This window comes from Gambusia affinis, linkage group LG17 (assembly GCF_019740435.1).
Source record: "Gambusia affinis linkage group LG17, SWU_Gaff_1.0, whole genome shotgun sequence".
NCBI classification, from domain to species: Eukaryota; Metazoa; Chordata; class Actinopteri; order Cyprinodontiformes; family Poeciliidae; genus Gambusia; species Gambusia affinis.
In genome coordinates this window covers 4,090,678-4,108,372 of record NC_057884.1, presented here as the reverse complement: position 1 = coordinate 4,108,372, position 17,695 = coordinate 4,090,678, and the positions used below count along the sequence as shown (strand labels likewise).

At 40.7% G+C, this 17,695-nt stretch overlaps 2 protein-coding genes across 2 annotated transcripts in view; one reads left to right on the top strand and one right to left on the bottom strand.

The window, feature by feature from the left end:
• Window positions 1-71: 71 nt before the first annotated feature.
• ppwd1 (peptidylprolyl isomerase domain and WD repeat containing 1) lies at window positions 72-6,219 on the bottom strand. The gene is made up of 11 exons (XM_044144460.1): window positions 6,017-6,219; window positions 5,812-5,914; window positions 4,716-4,819; window positions 4,512-4,632; window positions 3,737-4,184; window positions 3,464-3,654; window positions 1,987-2,176; window positions 1,714-1,895; window positions 1,525-1,606; window positions 1,220-1,402; window positions 72-281 (listed from the first exon to the last, which is right to left on the bottom strand). The coding sequence occupies exons 1-11, from the start codon at window positions 6,165-6,167 to the stop codon at window positions 138-140; spliced, it is 1,899 nt and encodes a 632-aa protein (XP_044000395.1). The 5' UTR covers window positions 6,168-6,219; the 3' UTR covers window positions 72-137.
• Window positions 6,220-6,635: 416 nt separating this feature from the next.
• cwc27 (CWC27 spliceosome associated cyclophilin) overlaps window positions 6,636-17,695 on the top strand; it is a 32,268-nt gene continuing 21,208 nt past the window's right edge. The window contains exons 1-10 of the mRNA XM_044144699.1: window positions 6,636-6,859; window positions 7,008-7,104; window positions 7,903-8,015; window positions 8,144-8,287; window positions 8,372-8,470; window positions 8,583-8,686; window positions 9,731-9,800; window positions 10,382-10,458; window positions 10,540-10,576; window positions 10,676-10,821. Of these exons, the coding sequence (XP_044000634.1) occupies window positions 6,818-6,859; window positions 7,008-7,104; window positions 7,903-8,015; window positions 8,144-8,287; window positions 8,372-8,470; window positions 8,583-8,686; window positions 9,731-9,800; window positions 10,382-10,458; window positions 10,540-10,576; window positions 10,676-10,821 (929 nt within the window). The 5' untranslated portion in view covers window positions 6,636-6,817. The remainder of the gene's footprint in view (window positions 6,860-7,007; window positions 7,105-7,902; window positions 8,016-8,143; window positions 8,288-8,371; window positions 8,471-8,582; window positions 8,687-9,730; window positions 9,801-10,381; window positions 10,459-10,539; window positions 10,577-10,675; window positions 10,822-17,695) is intronic.

Below are 17,695 nucleotides of genomic sequence, written 5' to 3'. Positions count from 1 at the left end.
GTTTCCTCCTTTCAACAGTTGTGTAACCCAGGACTTGATGGGTTAAAAAGAAACAAAAAACAATCCAACAATCCAGAGTTTTCTTTTAATAAGTCTGTAAAAACGTCCATCACTGTACAGGCGATTGACAGAGCGAATCATTTGATGGTGATGTTGATGATGCTGATGTCTTCGTAGGGCTTGTCGGTCTTGGGGTTGACTTTAGCGTTGGAGATCCTCTGCACCACCTCCATCCCTTTGATGCACCTTCCAAACACCGTGTGCTTGTTATCGAGCCACGGCTGCAGAAGAGCAAGAGAAAACGAGGAGAGTAAAAGTCAGTCAATGGAGTTTCCGGATGAGTCACCAAATTAAATTTAAGACTTTTTAATTCCACTATGGATGGAATTCGTAGCAGAAATGGCAAGAAAATTGCATATTTTGCTAAGTTTTCTACATCTTTAACCCCTGTAGAGCCAATATTTGTTCACAGAATGCAGAAACACCCGTTGTCCGGCACACTGGGGATAAATTTGCACCTATCCAATACGATTGCAAAAAAAAAAAAAAAAAGAACTAGCCAGGTAGCTATCAAGTGTTTATTAGCTAATGGTGGTTAGCGGTAGCCTGAACCACATTGAATCACAGACATCTGCGTGTGACTCAAACTGCTGCTCAACAGGAAAGTCCTGTGAGAAAAAAAATAAAATAAAACTATGTGGCTTGTACGAGTTAAATGAAAAATCTATAGAATATCTTCTTTTAAATTTTGTACAATTAATCGTCAGAATAATCAACAGATCATTTGATTACTAATGTATTTATTTTACTTTAAAAAGTGACGTAAGATAATTATTTTTAATTATATCATATTCAAATTTTCTGTCAACTTTTTAAAAAATTTAACTAAAAAAAACCACAATCGGGCGCTGCTACCACTGCACTTATCTAGTTTTCTAGGGGAAATCCCACCGTGGATATCTTTATATTTTTCCATTTTTGAATTTTCAATGCGCTGTTGTCGCCCACATTTAACACGCCAGTAACATCTACATGAATCTGGATGGGTGCCACGTTCAGGTAGCCAAACGTCAAAGGTGAGAGTCGCCTGCTTGTTCAAAACTTGACAATCCTTCAGAAAGTAACCAAAGAAAAGAGAAGTAAAAGTTGAATTTTTTTTTTAAATGTTTAAAAATGGCAGTAATTCCTGCTTGGCGAGTCGGCCGTGAACGCGACTTACTGTGGGTACCACGGTGACGAAGAACTGGGAGCCGTTGGTGCCGGCGCCTGCGTTGGCCATACTGAGCGTGTACGGGCGGTCGTGCCTCAGCGTGGAGTGGAACTCGTCTTCGAACTCGCCTCCCCAGATGCTCTCCCCACCCATGCCTGTGCCGGTGGGGTCTCCGGTCTGGATCATGAAGCTCTGTGGAAAACGAGAGGCTCCACTTCGTTTGTTTTGGTTTTCTTTTCAGATTTTTGAATCAAAGTCCGGCAATCTCCCAAAAAACCCCAACAATTGTTCCGCCGCTGGTGACAAAAGTCTACCTTAATGACTCTGTGGAAAATGTGACCGTTATAGTAACCGTTCCTGCTGTGAACGCAGAAGTTCTCCACGGTTTTGGGACACCTAAACACACACACACACACACACACAAAGAAAAAGCAGAGATACTTTCTAAATCCTGAAACGTAGGAAGCAGCTCTGAACGCCTGGTGCTCAGAAGTCAAACCTACTCCACGGGGAAAAGCTTGAGGTGGATGTCGCCCATGGTGGTGTGGATGATGGCGCTGTCCGACACTCTCTTGGGCCCCTCGGCCTGAGTGGCGGCCATCACCTCCTCCTTCGAAGGCTTCTCGTTGAAGATGTCCCTGTCCGAGTCGGCGCTCTTCGTGTCCTCTGGTTCTCTTTTTGTAAACTAACAACAAAAATCCCAATGAGAGATTAAAAAAAAAACGGTGAGAAAAGAAGCTGGCCGTCGAGACGAGACGTCCTGCCGTCCGTCTCACCATGTAGAAACGGTTCTTCTTGAAGGCGGTGCAGAAGATGGTGGGGTCGGGCTCCACGTTCTGCAGGGCGGGGTTGTCGGAGGCCTTCATCTCTATAGTGGGCGCCACCTCCATGGCCTTGGCCACGCCCTGGAACAGGCACAGCTGCACCACCCGGATGTTCTCCTGCTTCCCCAGGATACGCACACATCTGGGACGAGAGGCCGGACAGCAAGTCGGCGATTTATAAGAAATAATAGTAACAATAATTGAATTATGTGACTAAAGTTAACGAGAAGCAAAGTTGTCTTAATGGAAACTAGTGGATTTAATGTAAAACGTTTTGTTTAAACCGCCCCTTCCTTTAGATAATGTTTTTATTATTTACAGTCCATTAAAAGAAAATAAAAGTTGAAACGAGAAGTTTACACACACCGAATAAAGAGACAATCAGAGCTGCGTTTCCACTGGCCATAAAGTTCCACAATTTGACATTTCAAAAATAAATGTGGTTAATGGAAACACAACATTTTAAAAAAAACCAAACAAAAAAAACCCTTTTTCGTAAAACGTTTTGGCCTCAAGTTGAAATCTGAGTTTATTGGTTTATTTTGCAATGCTGCCATGGAAACACTTTTTTGCCACATCTCGAGTCACACCATCAACAACCGGATGTTGACACTGACGCAAAAAAATAAATAAATAAATAAGCGAAGGAGGAGACAGGAAGTGGTCAGAGGATCGTGGCGCGGCATGTTTTCAAATGACTTATCGCGTTTCATTTTTATTGCGTTTTTTGTTTAATGGAAACGCTGCAACTCCGATATTTGTGTTTCTTCAACATTAGCGGAAAACTGACAAAGTTCTGCGAGCTTTCGTAATGGAAACGCAGCAACACTCTGAAGTCCAATCAGACCAAACATCTCTTGTTTTTAGATCGGATTCTTTCTCACATTATTGTGGCAAATCGAAATAGTTTTGTTTAATTCTAATTGACCTAAAGCAAGAGAGGTTTGGTGAAAATCAAAGTGTACGTAAACTTCTGGTTTTGAATGTGGAAGAGAAACATAGACATGTTGAAAAAGATGTGATTCTGTTTGCAGTTTCCCACATTGACATGAACTCACCGCTCAGCAATAAATCAACTGCATGATGAATTCAAATCAGAGCAATAATTTAAAATTGGACAAAACGTAGTTAGTTTGCACTACCTGACACTTTTTCCCTGTCTAAGATGAATGATTGTTATTTGTTGAAATGTAATCTTGGTTACCAAAACTTCATAATCCATTTTAATTATTTTGGTTGCTTTGGTTATTTTGAATATTTGAAATATCTTCCATTTCCAGTGGTAAAATTAAAAGTTTTATTTTATCTTTGAGTGGTTGTACTTCAGCTATTATTATTATATTACTTGATTATGGTCTCAATAACTATATTATCATTTATTGCAATCATTTCTGAGACTATTTATCGTCCAGCAGAATGCATCACCCACCGGTTCGTTTCCACGTTGATGACCTTGATGCCCAGCATGGTCCCATAGAGGACGAAGTGGCCCGTCTCGTCGAAGATGATGTTGGTCAGGCGGACGGCGTCCACCTTCTCCAGCTCTCTCTCCACGGCCATCCGCCGGCCGAACTCCATGTCGGGCAGCTGCGGCCGCATCTGCTGCAGCTCTGTGAACATCTGGACGCGCAAAAAAGACACCGGCGTCACGTCACTGCGGGGCGCTGCGGGGTGCGGCGCGGAGGACCTACGGTCGACTCACCGTCAACGATTCGTCGAACACTCTCATCAGCTTCCCTGTCAGGAAGCGGAAGATCCGGACTTTCCTGTCGGACGCGATGGTGGCCATCTTCTTCCCGTCGGGGGAGAAGGCCAGGCTGATGGGATAGGTTTTGTGCTTGGCGAATTCGTACAGGTCCGTGTCCGTTTTGTACGCCCAGCCCACGTGTTTGGGGAATTTGAACTCGTTGGGGAGGCCCGTCCAGTATTCCAGCATTCCCGCTTTGTCGGCCGACACGATGACTCTGAATCTGGGGTTCAGGCGGATCTGGGTGAGCGGCGAGGAGTGCAGCCTGTCGAAGAGGTGAAGGGGCTCGTTGCTCCCCCTGCCGTCGTACACGAAGATCTTTCCTGTAGGCTTTTCTGAGCAGGCCACGGTGCAGATGGCGTCGCCCGGGTTGTAGATCCACTCACACTGACCTGGATGAAACCTGCAGGCACAGAGAAAAACTGTAGCACAGCCAAAAGCATCAATGTGTCTTTAACTTTGCACACATTTTGAAAAGTCGTAATGATACGAGAAAATCACACCAATACCAGAACGAAGTCATAATAATATGCGAATAAAATGGTATAAAGGTAAAGTTGAAACAATACAAAAATAAACTCATTATCTCAACTAAGTAATTGTAGGTTTGTGGCTGAAACATGAAAGAAAGAAAAGTTTTACTCCAACTCTGTAGATGCATGTAAAAATAAATAAATAAGTAAAAATAATTAAATCAATATCTTCTGTGTCCTTGACGTGTCGGACTCACCCCATCTTCAGCATGTTGATCATGTCGAAGTTGACCACATCGAACACCTTCATGGCCTGATCGTCCCCGACGGAGCAGAACAGAGCTCCTTCTGCGCTCACCGCGATGCTCTCAATCACAGCTGCACACAGAGCAACGACAAACGGTCAGAACCGGACCCGGAGCCACAGCGGAACGGGCGTTCGGCTTCAATTCAGCTCATACAGAGATGACTGCGGAAGTGTTTCACAAACTCAATTCCCTCGTCCTCTTTCTTCTTCCAGAATTTCACATGGCCGTCCTGGCTGGCGGTGATGATGAAGTCTGTCCTGGAAACAGGGGGCGATATCACAACACGTTTACACATGTTGACTTTTTCCAATAGATCTTTTTTCAAACATCTACCAAATAAATAAGACCATCATGTTTATTTTTTACAATGCCTGTGTCTGTTATATATGGGTTTTTTGTGTGTGTCTATTGAACTCCAACACTTACAGTTTGTGGATTCAATTTGTCGTCATGATTAAAAACACCATTACAGGTTTCTGACTTAACAAATGTTAATTATTGACAAAAATAATGTGATTAAATACCAAAAGCAGCGTTCAAATGATGATTTCATTCCAAAACTATCTTAGAAAGCGACACATCCTGCACCATTCTGAAGACATTCAAGAGCAGACGAGAAACAAAGTAGGGATGCACGATATATCAGTACTAATATTGGTATCGGCCGGTATTAGTCATTTTTTTAACATATCAGTATTGGTCCGATAAATACAACTGAGTCGATTTGAACCGATATTTCTTTTTATCTTGTTGCCGTCTGTGTCTGGTCCTTTTTTCCTCCCACAAAGGTGTCAAAATAGTGGTGATTTTACCACCATATATATCGATCGATTGATCAATATAATCACAAGTTGTGATTACATCATTATAATCACCATACAATATGGCAAAGAACTTTTTGGAGTAAAGTAATTGTCGACGAACATATTTCAGATGAACATTTTGCAAACCGATGTAATACTCAGCCATCAACGAGTCTCAAAAGAACCCAAAACAACATCTAAAGCACTGCAGGTGTGATTTATCTCAGGTAAGGTCAAAATTCATGATTTAACAAGATGGTCAGTAGTAGTACAGACTGAGACTTTATGCATGAGAAAGTCCCAGATCCAAAACAACAAAAAGCCAATTCTTACATCAGAACTTAAAATACTTTTGAAGTAGGCCTGATCAAAGCAGTCGCTCTTTACTCAAAGTGTCCGATGAGTCCTGCTTCAGGAGTGAACTTTTCTTGTTGCTCGTCACTTACTTTGAACAGACCAGGTGTGTGATGACGTCTCTGTGCATGTAGCTCCGCTCATACACGGCAGCTGATGGGAGGTTGTCCAGGTAGACACGTTCAAATTCGAGCACTGATGAAAAACAACCAGCAAAGGCAGCAATAAACAGAAGGGTTCATTAGAGAAGGCATTAGAAGTTGGACATGACCGCCATAATGTTTTTTAAAACACCACCTTTTCTCTTTTTAGCTTTCGTGGCTTCGCTTGGCATGGGTCCGACCCAGTCTGCATCTTCTCCATCTCCATCCCCATCAGCACCTCTCTCCTTCTCCTGACTATCATCAGCTTTTCGCTTCATCTCCACACTGTTTTCGGTGGCCGCCATTTCTGCAAAGCTTCCGTCTGGTCCTTCTTTGGTTGCGGTACTTCCGGTCGGCTCGGGTTTTCAGTCTATTTCTTTTATAGCTCCAAATGATTCATTATAGTGCACATGTATATTTTTTGTTATACCTAATATTGACTTCAAGCATGTCATTAAACTGGAATATGTTCTAAATAAATTTTCAAATTTAATTTGTGACTTCCGGAACTAAAAACACCCGTTGCTGTTTCCGCGTGCCAATTATCATGGAACATTCAGATTAAACCAATGCTCATCCACTGAGGGGTGCTATTGTATGATATTAAATAAAATATTTCTGTGTATGGTGGGGTTTCTTGTTTTATCTTCATTCAGGTTTACTAATAAACATTAGAAAAGTATTCTCAACTTTAATCATAACTAAAAGTCATAAAATTAAAACAAAATAATAATTACACTTATTGAAACTACCCTTAAACTCGGAAATAAACATTACACTAGCCAACATGGTTGTGGGACGGAAATCATAATAATTCTCTCATTTACGAAAAGCAGTTCTCAGTTTAAGTATAATTCGCTTTCTTGTTACAAATTTTTTATATAAGCAAAGCGTTTAAAGGTGAACTAACGATTCTCCCTATATTACACAAAAAACGTATTAGCTCAGCTGCAGAATGAGCAACATTTACATCCAGGAGCCTCCCACGAGTGGAAAGGTGGGCGCTTTTCTCGTAAAACCTGCAAAGTTTATACATTTGCGGGGTTTTGACAAATAGCTGTGTCCTTGTCAACGGAAGGTAATGTGGGGAAAATGCGGACTGCAGAGTTTCAGGTTAATATGTCTGCCCGTGTGTTGCGTTTTAGGTCCTGTTGAAGACCACAGCAGGGGAGATTGATATCGAGCTGTGGTCCAAAGAGGCTCCTAAAGCATGCAGGAACTTTGTGCAGCTGTGCATGGAAGGTAAGAATTTACCTGCAGTCATTGCAGAAAAATCACAAATTTACAGCTAAATGATCCTGTATCTAGAATACGTGACAGAAAACTGTTGCGTTTATGCTCAGAAATAACGCACTAAACTCTATCTAAATATTAGCTGCCATTAAACAACCATTAAAACAATTGAAAAATCCAGCTTTTAATTTTATACATTTAATTTAGTGGCAGTCAAATTCTACATAGAAAAAAAAAATCAGATTTACATGAAGACATACCCATATCATTTGCTTTTGCTGCTCCTCTGTAAACCTCTGGAGGGATATTATTATTATTATTATTATTATTATTATTATTTTAATTTTATTTTATTAATAATAATAATTGGATATTTTATTTAAATTAGTATCTCAAATGGTACTGCACAATAAAATAAGAAAATCATTTATTGTTAGTCCCAACAGTGTGAGCAAAATGTTGTTTCTTGAGTATCAGAGCACAGAAAAAAAATACTGAAAAACTATAAGTGTGACTATAAATACATATACACATATATAAGTCTTACTGGTGCATCTAAAACAAAAAAGTAATAAAATGAAAAAATAAATCTATAATGAATATACAAAAATATAATGCTATTTTTATACAGCTTAGCATTTTTCAGATCTCAGTACATACATTATATATAAATTTACAAACAGAAACATACTTACAATAGTAAAGTAAATAGTAAGTTAAGCCAAATTAAAGCTCTAAACAGCTGCATTTCTCTCAAAACTCAAAGTGCTGCTGCTCTGTTTTGTAATGCGGTTCTCTCTTATCCAGGGTATTATGATGGAACCATTTTCCACAGAGTGGTTCCGGAGTTCATCATTCAGGGGGGGGATCCGACCGGCACAGGAACAGGTGGAGAGTCCGTCTACGGCCGCCCGTTCAAGGTTGCGATGCTTTTAAAAAAAAAAAAAAAATTCCTTAACTTTTTATAGACATCTACACACCGAAGACGCTTGTAAAGAAAACAAACTTAACTGGCATCCAAATACTTCTTCCCTCCTGAAACGTTTAGGATGAGTTCCACTCCCGGCTGCGCTTCATTCGGCGGGGGTTGGTTGCCATGGCGAACGCCGGGCAGCACGACAACGGCAGTCAGTTTTTCTTCACGCTGGGGCGCGCGGATGAGCTCAACAACAAGCACACAATATTTGGCAAGGTAACGTTTGAAAGCCTGGCATTTCCTCCACCTGGACTCCAGAGGGAGATAACGGCGTGGCCCCTGTCTTCCATCCGTCTGCAGGTCACCGGAGACACGATCTACAACCTGCTCCGGTTAGCGGAGGTCGAATGCGACGCAAACGAGCGGCCGCTGAAACCGCACAAGATAAGAACAGCCGAGGTATTTCACTGAAACGGAAATTTCATTGTGTCTCCTTTTGGTTTGGTTTGGGGGTTTTTTTGGGGGGGGGTTTCCCGCAAGCTTTTAAGGGTTTGTTTCTAATACCTTCCAGGTGTTGCACTCTCCTTTCGATGACATCACACCTCGGGAAACCAAAAAATCAAGAAGGGAAAAGGAAAAAGAGGAAGTGAAAAAATCCCAGTCCAAAGCCACAAAGTGAGTATTCAGATTTTCTCTTTTTGCTGCTGATGAAGGCCCGTTGCACTAGTTGCTTTTATGAAACAGAATTTTTTTAAAAATGAATAATAATCATACAGATATTACCAAACATTGCCTAAACATGATATTCTGTACTGTACAAGAACCGATCTGAAAAGTCCATCATTTTGGACGTTATTTTGATCCATGTGAAATGAGGCGTTAATAAACTATTTGATATTATATGAGTTATAGCTACTTGATCATATTAATTTGATCATTGTGTCTTATTTGTCTTTCTTTACACATATTGCCATTGATTTATAGTGTTATTCTGACAATCAGATAGCGATGCACCGATTCACTTTTTTCACTTCCGATTTCAATGTCTGCAGCCATCACTGACCCAATGCAGAAAAAACATGCTGATTTGATTTAAATGGCTTTTTTTATTTTAAACACAAACATAAATCTACTGAATTACACATTTATTTAATAATTTAATAACAACAGGTTCGGGGTGCTGTGGTGGCGCAGGGGTTTAACATAACCCACATGATGAGGCCTTTGTCCTCGATGCGGCCGTCGCAGGTTCGAATCCCGGCCTGGTGACCTTTGCCGCATGTCTTCCCTTTCTCTCTCTTTACCTACTTACCCGTCTTAGCACCTTCAAATAAAGGCCACCAGAGCCAAAAACACCTTAAAAATCAGGTTCACTATCTCGGTCAAACATGTAAAAACATTAATTGCAACCCAAATGGTTCGGAAAGCGCAGTCAGGAACTCTGAATAATAATAAAGCATCACGTTGCTCAGAGCACAAAGCGTAGAAGTAGACTGAATAGATCCTCCTTTTATAGGTCAGACGCATTCTAACTGGAACTCAATCTAGATATTTTTCAGTATCATGACCGATACAGATATCAATATCAGATCGGTGCATCTATCCAATCGGATGCTTTAAGTAATTTTTTATCTCCGTCATGTTATGTTTGTTGTCGACGATTCGGTGAAAACCATTTAAAAAAATACTGTAATGTTTTTTTTTTTGTTTGTTTTGCAGGAATTTCAACCTATTATCATTTGGAGAAGAAGCTGAGGAGGACGAGGAGATGGTGACTCAAGTTAGCCAGGTGCAGATTTATTCCTACCCTCATTTCACCTCCATCTTCAACTAAACGCCACGTTGTAGATTTTTATCTGTCAGAGGGGCAGTATTGTGTAAAATTGACCTTTTTTGAGCTTTATGTCATGTTATAATGTCATTTCCTCATCAATAATATACCTTGATTATTTCATGCATGTTTGAGTAATCCTTTAATCTCCCGTGGCAACCATTCAGCAGGAGTTTTTAAAGAGACAGAGACCCAATTGTAAGATGCTAAATTATGAAGTCAAATTATTCTGAAGTGATATTTGATATATATTCAGCAATTTTATAACAACTGAAGTTAACATAGTTACTTAATTGGGCTATAAAATGACACTTTGTGTCTGGAAAATACATAAAACTGTCCCTTTTAATGGGTGGGGATACTTTCAGAAGACGTGTAATTGGGACAGTTGATGGATAAACTGCAGCTTGGTATTTAAATCACTTAATGGGTGACGTTTTTGCAGCTCAAGAGAATTTAGGGAAGACCAAATGAGTTTTTCCACTTTTCTCAAACGTTGTTTAATCGCTAACCTTTATCTTTATTATTTTTTTCATCAGACGCTGAAGGGAAAAAGCAAAAGCAGCCACGATCTTCTGAAAGACGATCCCAGACTCAGCTCTGTTCCAGCTGTTAAGTACGTCCATGAGACAATCAATACTGCACCTGTTATTTCTTATGTTTAAAAACATGCCTGTGTTTATCCTACTTTTAAAAGAGGGAAGAAGAAAGCCAGACCCGGGAATGCGGCTAATGTAAGTCAGACGGAAAGCTAGACGGATAAAAGACGAGTCGTGTATCTCTGATTGTGTTCACGTATGTTTAAAAAATATATATATATTATTATTTTCCAGTCAGGCAGCGAGGCAGACGACGGCGATGAGGAATCCGACTCGGAAGAGAAGGAGAGGATGAGGGAGCTCATCAGTAAAAAGCTTAAGAAAGAGAAAGCGGCTGAACCCGGCGAGGCAGAGACAGAGGAGAAGAAGAGCAGCCGCAGGTCATTTTTTTATTTTCACAAGTTTAAACGCAGCTTTTCCTCATTTATAATCCCATCTGCTCTTGGGTTTGGTTCCTAAACATTAAAACGGGGGAATTCACTTGTAATGTAAGGCGACGGCCTGCAGGTGGTGCTGTTGGAGTGCTTCTGAAAACGCTGCCACCAAAACCTTTTATTAGAAATGAACAGTCCAGGTGAGACCATCAAAAGCTTATTTTATTCAGATCAGACTACTCTCATAATTGTTCATCTCAGTTTTCAAACATATTTCTCATCTATATTAAAATAGAAAAAAAGGATATAAAAAAAAAGTTATATTACAATAAGAAATCTAAAAATGTCTCATCTTGAGACGATCATAAACTCAACCCCAGGATTGTTTGACAAATTTGATGTAAAAAGGTCTGTAAACTTCCTCAGCGCTACCTTGAAATTTCACAACCACATGAAGGATTTTATGGAAGACTTTGGCAGCTTCTGGGCGAGGCCCTCCTAAAACAATCCTGAAGTCGTATTAAATTTGTCTTATTGTGGCAGGAAGTTGCTGCAGAACAGCAGCTTTGTTGCATCTGTCGGTTTCTCCACTGGGTTTTGTGGTGGATTTTGTTAAAGCTTTATTTTTTCTTTCTTTTCTTTTTTTTTTTTTTTTTTTGACGTGCAAACAATGAACAAAGGGATGAGTCTTTTATAGTTTAAAAATAGCTGCCGCGTATTTACTGTAACATGGTTGGTTTGTTGTCAAGAAGCAGAAGGTGAAACTAAGTTCTCCTCCACAGGTTTTCTTCAGTTTTGGCTCAGAGAAATGTTAGCCAACGTCTTTTTAACGTCTTAAGAGAGCCACATGTTAGAGATGTTTGATAGCTGACGGTAAATTTGTCAACCTAAGATAAATGTCTCAGTTAAGTTTAATGGAAGGCGAAATCGCTCCGTCTCTCTCAGAAATTCTGTAAAGTCAGCCGTCACAGAGAGACATGTCGGCTTTGTATATTAGAAGTGATGTAAATTAGACATCAATTTTAAAAAAATCATGTTAGACCTGGTTTTGTAAAGTTGAGGCTCACTTACTCTAATAACGTCCAGACAATTACTATGACGTGTGATATCAGAATTAATTTACAGGAATTTTATTCATTTTGGAAGAAAAAGCCTCAAATATCCAACCTGAATTACAGTGACGTGCGGTCAGGGGAAGCAGGTGAGGCACTGCCTCACCTGCCTCCCCTGACCGCACGTCACTGCTGAATTATGCCGGCGGCTTGTTGACGGCGACGAAAATGTTGTGATATTTTCTCAAAGTTCCAGTTACAAAAAGGCATTTATCCAAATATTAACGGGTGTGAATTTGTGTATTTTAGCGTGTTCTCTAGCATAAAGGGCAACATTTTCCATCGTAAGCTCAGAGTTTCCCACCGTCTATTATAAGCCTGGCGGGCCACCAGGCTTTACTTGTTCTCCCACCAGGTGTAGCATTGCTTATTTATTTTAGGTTTTTTTTAACCATTGTTTTTTAAGGCTTTATAGTTGGTGTTTAGGTATTAATCTTCCAGTCTTCTAGTAACACATAACTATCAAGTGATATTTTCAAATTTCCTGTCGACTTTAAACACGGCGGCCGGATGGACGACTGCCCTAGCGCCCCAAGCACCGGGTTTAGCAAGTTTTCTGGGGGGGAAAACCTTGTATGCTGGATTATATTATATTTGAATTCTAAAATAATTAACTTTTAACATTATTTTGGGTGAGCTCCTTATTAAATACTGACCCAATAAACAGAAAATTGTGGGGGGGTTTTTCGCATTGTTAAACTTAGACACGCTTGTAAAATATAACAAAGCTGCAACCTCTTATGTTGCTGAATAAATAAAAAAAAAGACAGAAAGAATAAAGTATGTGAAACACTCAGTTCCCCATGAACAGAGTTGTTCGTACAGAAGTACGGAGTGTGGCTGTTCTTGTAACAAAGTTAAAATTTGACCCCATGAAGTGGATTATTTAACGTCAGCCCTCAAAATCAACCTTGCTTATCGCATCGTGCTTTTTTTTTCTTAATTATCCCCTCCATTTTCATAGCACATGAATACATTTTCGTTAAGTCAACGCCGCTCCGTCATGAATGAGCGCTATTAAAGGTTAACTTAACGAGCTTGTCGAGTGTTTAGATTTCAAGACAAAAAGTGCATTTTGCATCCCGTACCGGATTCTGTTTGGATCGTTTCTCTTTCCCGTTGTGATATGGGCTCTGCCATCTTTAACTCAGTGTCAGCATCAGGATGACCAGCGGCGCCCACTGCTGGATGGAGGCCAAACATCAATAAAAGAAGGTCTAAAACTCTGATAAACTCCAAGTCATCTCAACAGATTTTCCTGACTCTTGCTGTCAACCTCCATTTTCCTGAGCTCCATTTCCATCCACATAAAAAAAAAACCCAAAACAAAAAAACCCTCACGCCTCAGTTGTAGCTCACTGGACCAACATCAGTCGGCCTGCTTTTGGAAAATAGGAATGTTGGCACGCAACGCAAATTACTTTCTCTGTTGAAGCAAACAGCGAATGTGTCTGAGCCAGCAGTGTGTGTGTGTGTGTGAGTGAGTGTGAAAAGAAGGTGATGGTCTGCGGGTCAACGTTAGTCTGAAAATGACCCGAGAAGAACGAATGGTGGTTTGTCTTTCATCTCGCTTTGATGCTGCGGATCGCTCTAGTTATTCCTCCTCCGTATCCTCTGAGCAGGTAGCCCTCAACACGCGTAATGAACGTATCCTTCTCTCATTAGCACTAATGGGACGAGGAGCCGGTCCTCACTCGGTTATATGTGTGTGTGTCCTGACTGACAGCCAGCCCGATGCAGGAAGGCTGAAGTATATTAAACACAAGTGAAGATTGTTTTGCCACAAGAACTGCAACCCAACACAGTGGTTTGTCTTGGCAGGAAATCAAAGAGCAGGCTGGTAGGTACGGTGTTAGTCCAGGACAAAGGGGGCATTGTTGCAGGGTGAGCTCCGCTCTCCCACCGCCGTGAGTGCTCAGCTACTCTCCGCGCGTAGGACAAACAACGACCGGCGTCAGGGTGAAGGGAAAACAAGATGTCATTGAGTCGTACAGAATTATTCCCCTTTAACCTTTGCACGTTTTGTCAAGTTGCAACTGAAAACTCGAGGGTATTCAGCTTGGTTTTGAGGTGACAGACATGGACCGACACAAAGCTTCGCAGAACTGTGAATAGAGATGAAAAATATCCATGGGTTAAAGGGGCAGTATTATGTGAAACCAACTTTTTCTGAACTTTATATCATTTTATAAAAACATACATGGAGTGTTGCATGTTTGAGAAATCCTTTAATCTCCCATGGCAACCATTCAGCCGTGTAAAGCGCCCTGCTCAGAGCTGCAGTTTACAAGTTTCCGCATCATAGCGCACTCTTCCCCTGTGACTCCCCAACTCTGCTCCTTCAGACTAGCCTGCAGCAATTAGCAAACAACTGGTGGAGTAGCACATCTACTGTGCTCATTGTATGAACTACTTCAATAGTGCTGGTGAAAACATTGTTAAAGTGTTAATAGAGGAGACGTGTTGAGACTTCCTGAAGACGGAGTTTCAGAAAGAGGAGGAGTTTTTAAAGAGACAGAGGCTCAATTTCAAGCTGTCAAATTATGAGATCATATTTCTTATAAGTGATATTTAATATATACAGAGTTTTTATAACAACTGAATGTAACACAGTTAATTTATTGTGCTATGAAATTGTATAAAATACACAATACTGCCCCTTTTCAAAACGTATGACTGGATACATACTTTTTGAAAAGTATGTATCACATTTTTTCAGATAGATTTTTTTTTCTAAACATTCTTGAAAACCATGCATCACTTTCATCCTCATCCCTCATATAAATGTTTTTCAATCAGCCATGTCACTCTGATGCAATCCTCTTCCTGTTAAATTGAATAAAACACAATTCTGTCTAAGCTAGAGAAAAGCTCCAGCTTCTCTCTAGCTCAGAGAGCCAGAAAGCGGGTCTTCAGTGTCTGCTGCGTATTAAAGTAAAATTTATAAACCATAGTAAATTTTTCTCATCAAAGTTTGGGAACACCGTGACATTCGGAGTCCCTCTCAATACCAAATGGTTTTCCCATCAGGTCAAATCAATTTTGCTTTGGAAACAGCCACCAGATGATATTCCACTGCATGATGTCATGATTGTGGAAACAAAAAACTTGGAGTGAAGGTTGTCAAGTTATGGTTAACTTCACCTGGGCTGAAAAAAATACATGCACACAATTACATAAGGAATGTGGTAGAATCCAGTTAGGGTCTTAGGCTCAGGGTTTGACACACATTTGTCCCTCCACTGATCAAGTCTTTGTTTTGCGTGTGAAGATGTCCGCTTTAATCGAGAGAGCGGCGCTTTATGAAAGACACCACGGAAACGGGGTCCCAAAAGCGATGTATGCGGTAGTCGGCACCTTTGTTAAAGCCGACGGGGCATGACTGGGGGAAGCAAAACGCTTCCATATGGCTCTGGGACACAATGTGAGCTGCTTCTGCCAGCAGGGCCCGGCTCCGTCTGCTGCTCCTGGTAATCGCTTTTCAGTTTCTGCAGGACGGCGATGTGGCTGCAGAGCCTGTTATTCATATTATCTAGCCGTACTTTTGGAGATTTTTAATGATGCAGGTGGGGGATGCTATAGCCATAAAATACACGGTGACATCCAGCTTTGAGCATTGTCAAAACGAAGTCCTGTTACGGCACGTTCCGAAATAAAGAAGACGATCGGTTATGGGAGTCCTTCCTCCTTGGGTGAGAATCGGTTTCTGTCCCATTGACATTTTCTTTAAAGTCCAGGTTTTGGGGACGTGCTTAAAGAGTGAATTCTGGCAGGTTAGGAGACATATTAGGAATGAAAAAACGCCAATGAACACTTCCAGGTAGGGATGAAAATTTGGGCCAATATTGATAATTACTGCAGATACCAGCTAACATCTCAGTGTCTCTATGGCTTGCAACATTTGAGGTCTACTCCAACTTTCTGTTGTAATGATGAGCAAAGTTAACATGGCTCTGACAAAGACATGACTGCGTTCCTTCACCAACCTCATCACTGAGAGCAACAGCTCTGATGAAACACAAGTTGCTCAACTTTCTAATTTTTTTAATTTTCATTTTTAATCATTTGACCTCTAGGGCACCACTGAAGTTGTGTTTTGCTTTTCGGAACATCTTTCTAACATCCACAGCACTTTCAGAGAGCAATCTTTTATTAAGAAAAGGTGATTTAAAGGGGACATCAAGCCCTAATTATCCTGACCAAGGGGCCATAGCGCAGACAACATGTCACTGCGTATTAATTGGCTGCACCTGTCTCTTGTCATTGGTCATAACCCAGTGAGTTCTCAGGGAGAGGTCACAGAGATCAAGAAAGCTTTCTCTGCCACTTTTGTGCAGACAACTATTTGAGATAATCCAGTTCTTGGCAGCTGGGTCGTGTATGCTTTGGAACGGCCGAGTTTACACATCCCCAGACCCTCAAATGTTGGGCACTTTCTCAATAGTTCCAGGCAGCAATGCGCAACAATCACATGGAGGTTCCATTTACAGGACAAATTTAGAGACGAAGAATTAGATGCAGAAATCATTTCCCAGTCCATACACTGCTGCATATTTATTTTAAACAAGACTTGGAAGGCAAAATTTCATTTTTAAACATATATTTGACTCATCCGAGTACCGTAGCTGCCATGTTCAAAGCTTGATTTCTTTGCCAGTATTTACATTTCTTGATGACAGACAACTGTGTCTGTTTTTTGCATTTTGGAAAAGTTACAGAATTTTTCTTATGAACCGTACAGTCATCACTGTACTATTTTTAAGGTTGTCAAATTCCTGTGTCAGCTGTAGACTCCGAGCAGACGCTGCACGGTTCGGGTTCATGAGGGATTTCTTCGTCCACTGCCAGTCACCTTATATGCTTTCTTTATGAAAAGTTAATCATCCACAGCTTTCTGGTTTTCACATTTTTTACATTTTCTGAAGGAATGACAGTAGCTGGCAGCCGCCAACTGGAATCTGGTTGCCAGGACTTGCTGGGAGTCACAGAAAGGATTCAGAACGGCTTTGCCAGTTTTGGTCTATTTATCTGGAGGTAAATGACAAAACATGAGTGAGGAATGAGAAGACAACAGAGGGATTGGTAAACACATGGAAAGTCTTTTTGGTAATTCCTGAAACTGATACTGATACAGAAATGTTATTCTTCATTGAGTTCAGAACTGAAACTGAGTTGTAAACAACATTTCCTTCACTTTTTATAACTGCTAGCATGTTTAGGGCAAGTCGGTTCTAATTTTTAATCATGACACCAATCTCAAGTTAATGTTTGACAGCAAAATAAAAATATGATAGGGTCATTAGCCCAACTGTTGGTTGAGTACTTTGGCATTTTTACCAAATCAGTTAAAAAAAACATTGTACAGTGACGACACAGTCAACATTAACAGCCAATACTTTGGTCCGGATGTCAATATCACATAGACTGAATAATTTCAAAATTATTCAGTCTATGAATAAGTTACATTATGACAGCCCCAGGCTAGCCCAAAATTGTGTGTTGGCCCCCTGGGCATTGCCTGATACACCAGATGGTCTATCCATACGGTCAGAGCATCTCCAAACATGCAGCTCTTTTGATGCGTTTTTGCTCTGTAATGTTCAGTATCTGTCAACAGTTCTCCAAAGAAAAAACAATAGTAAACCAGTGACAAGGTAATGGGGGCCGTGGCTAATCGATGTACATTGGAATCAAAGGCTGACGTTTGAAGTCCTAAGACGTTCATGCTGTTTCCAAGGCAGTGATTCAATGGATCCTATAGAATAAAA

Excerpts from the sequence above, each read along its gene's own strand:
- ppwd1 (XM_044144460.1), bottom strand. The coding sequence starts at position 6,167 with ATGGCGGCCACCGAAAACAGTGTGGAGATGAAGCGAAAAGCTGATGAT. Across the intron at positions 2,177-3,463 it reads ATCAACGTGGAAACGAACCG|ATGTGTGCGTATCCTGGGGA; the intron begins GTGGGTGATGCA and ends CTCTCGTCCCAG. Across the intron at positions 1,607-1,713 it reads CTCAAGCTTTTCCCCGTGGA|GTGTCCCAAAACCGTGGAGA; the intron begins GTAGGTTTGACT and ends GTGTGTGTTTAG.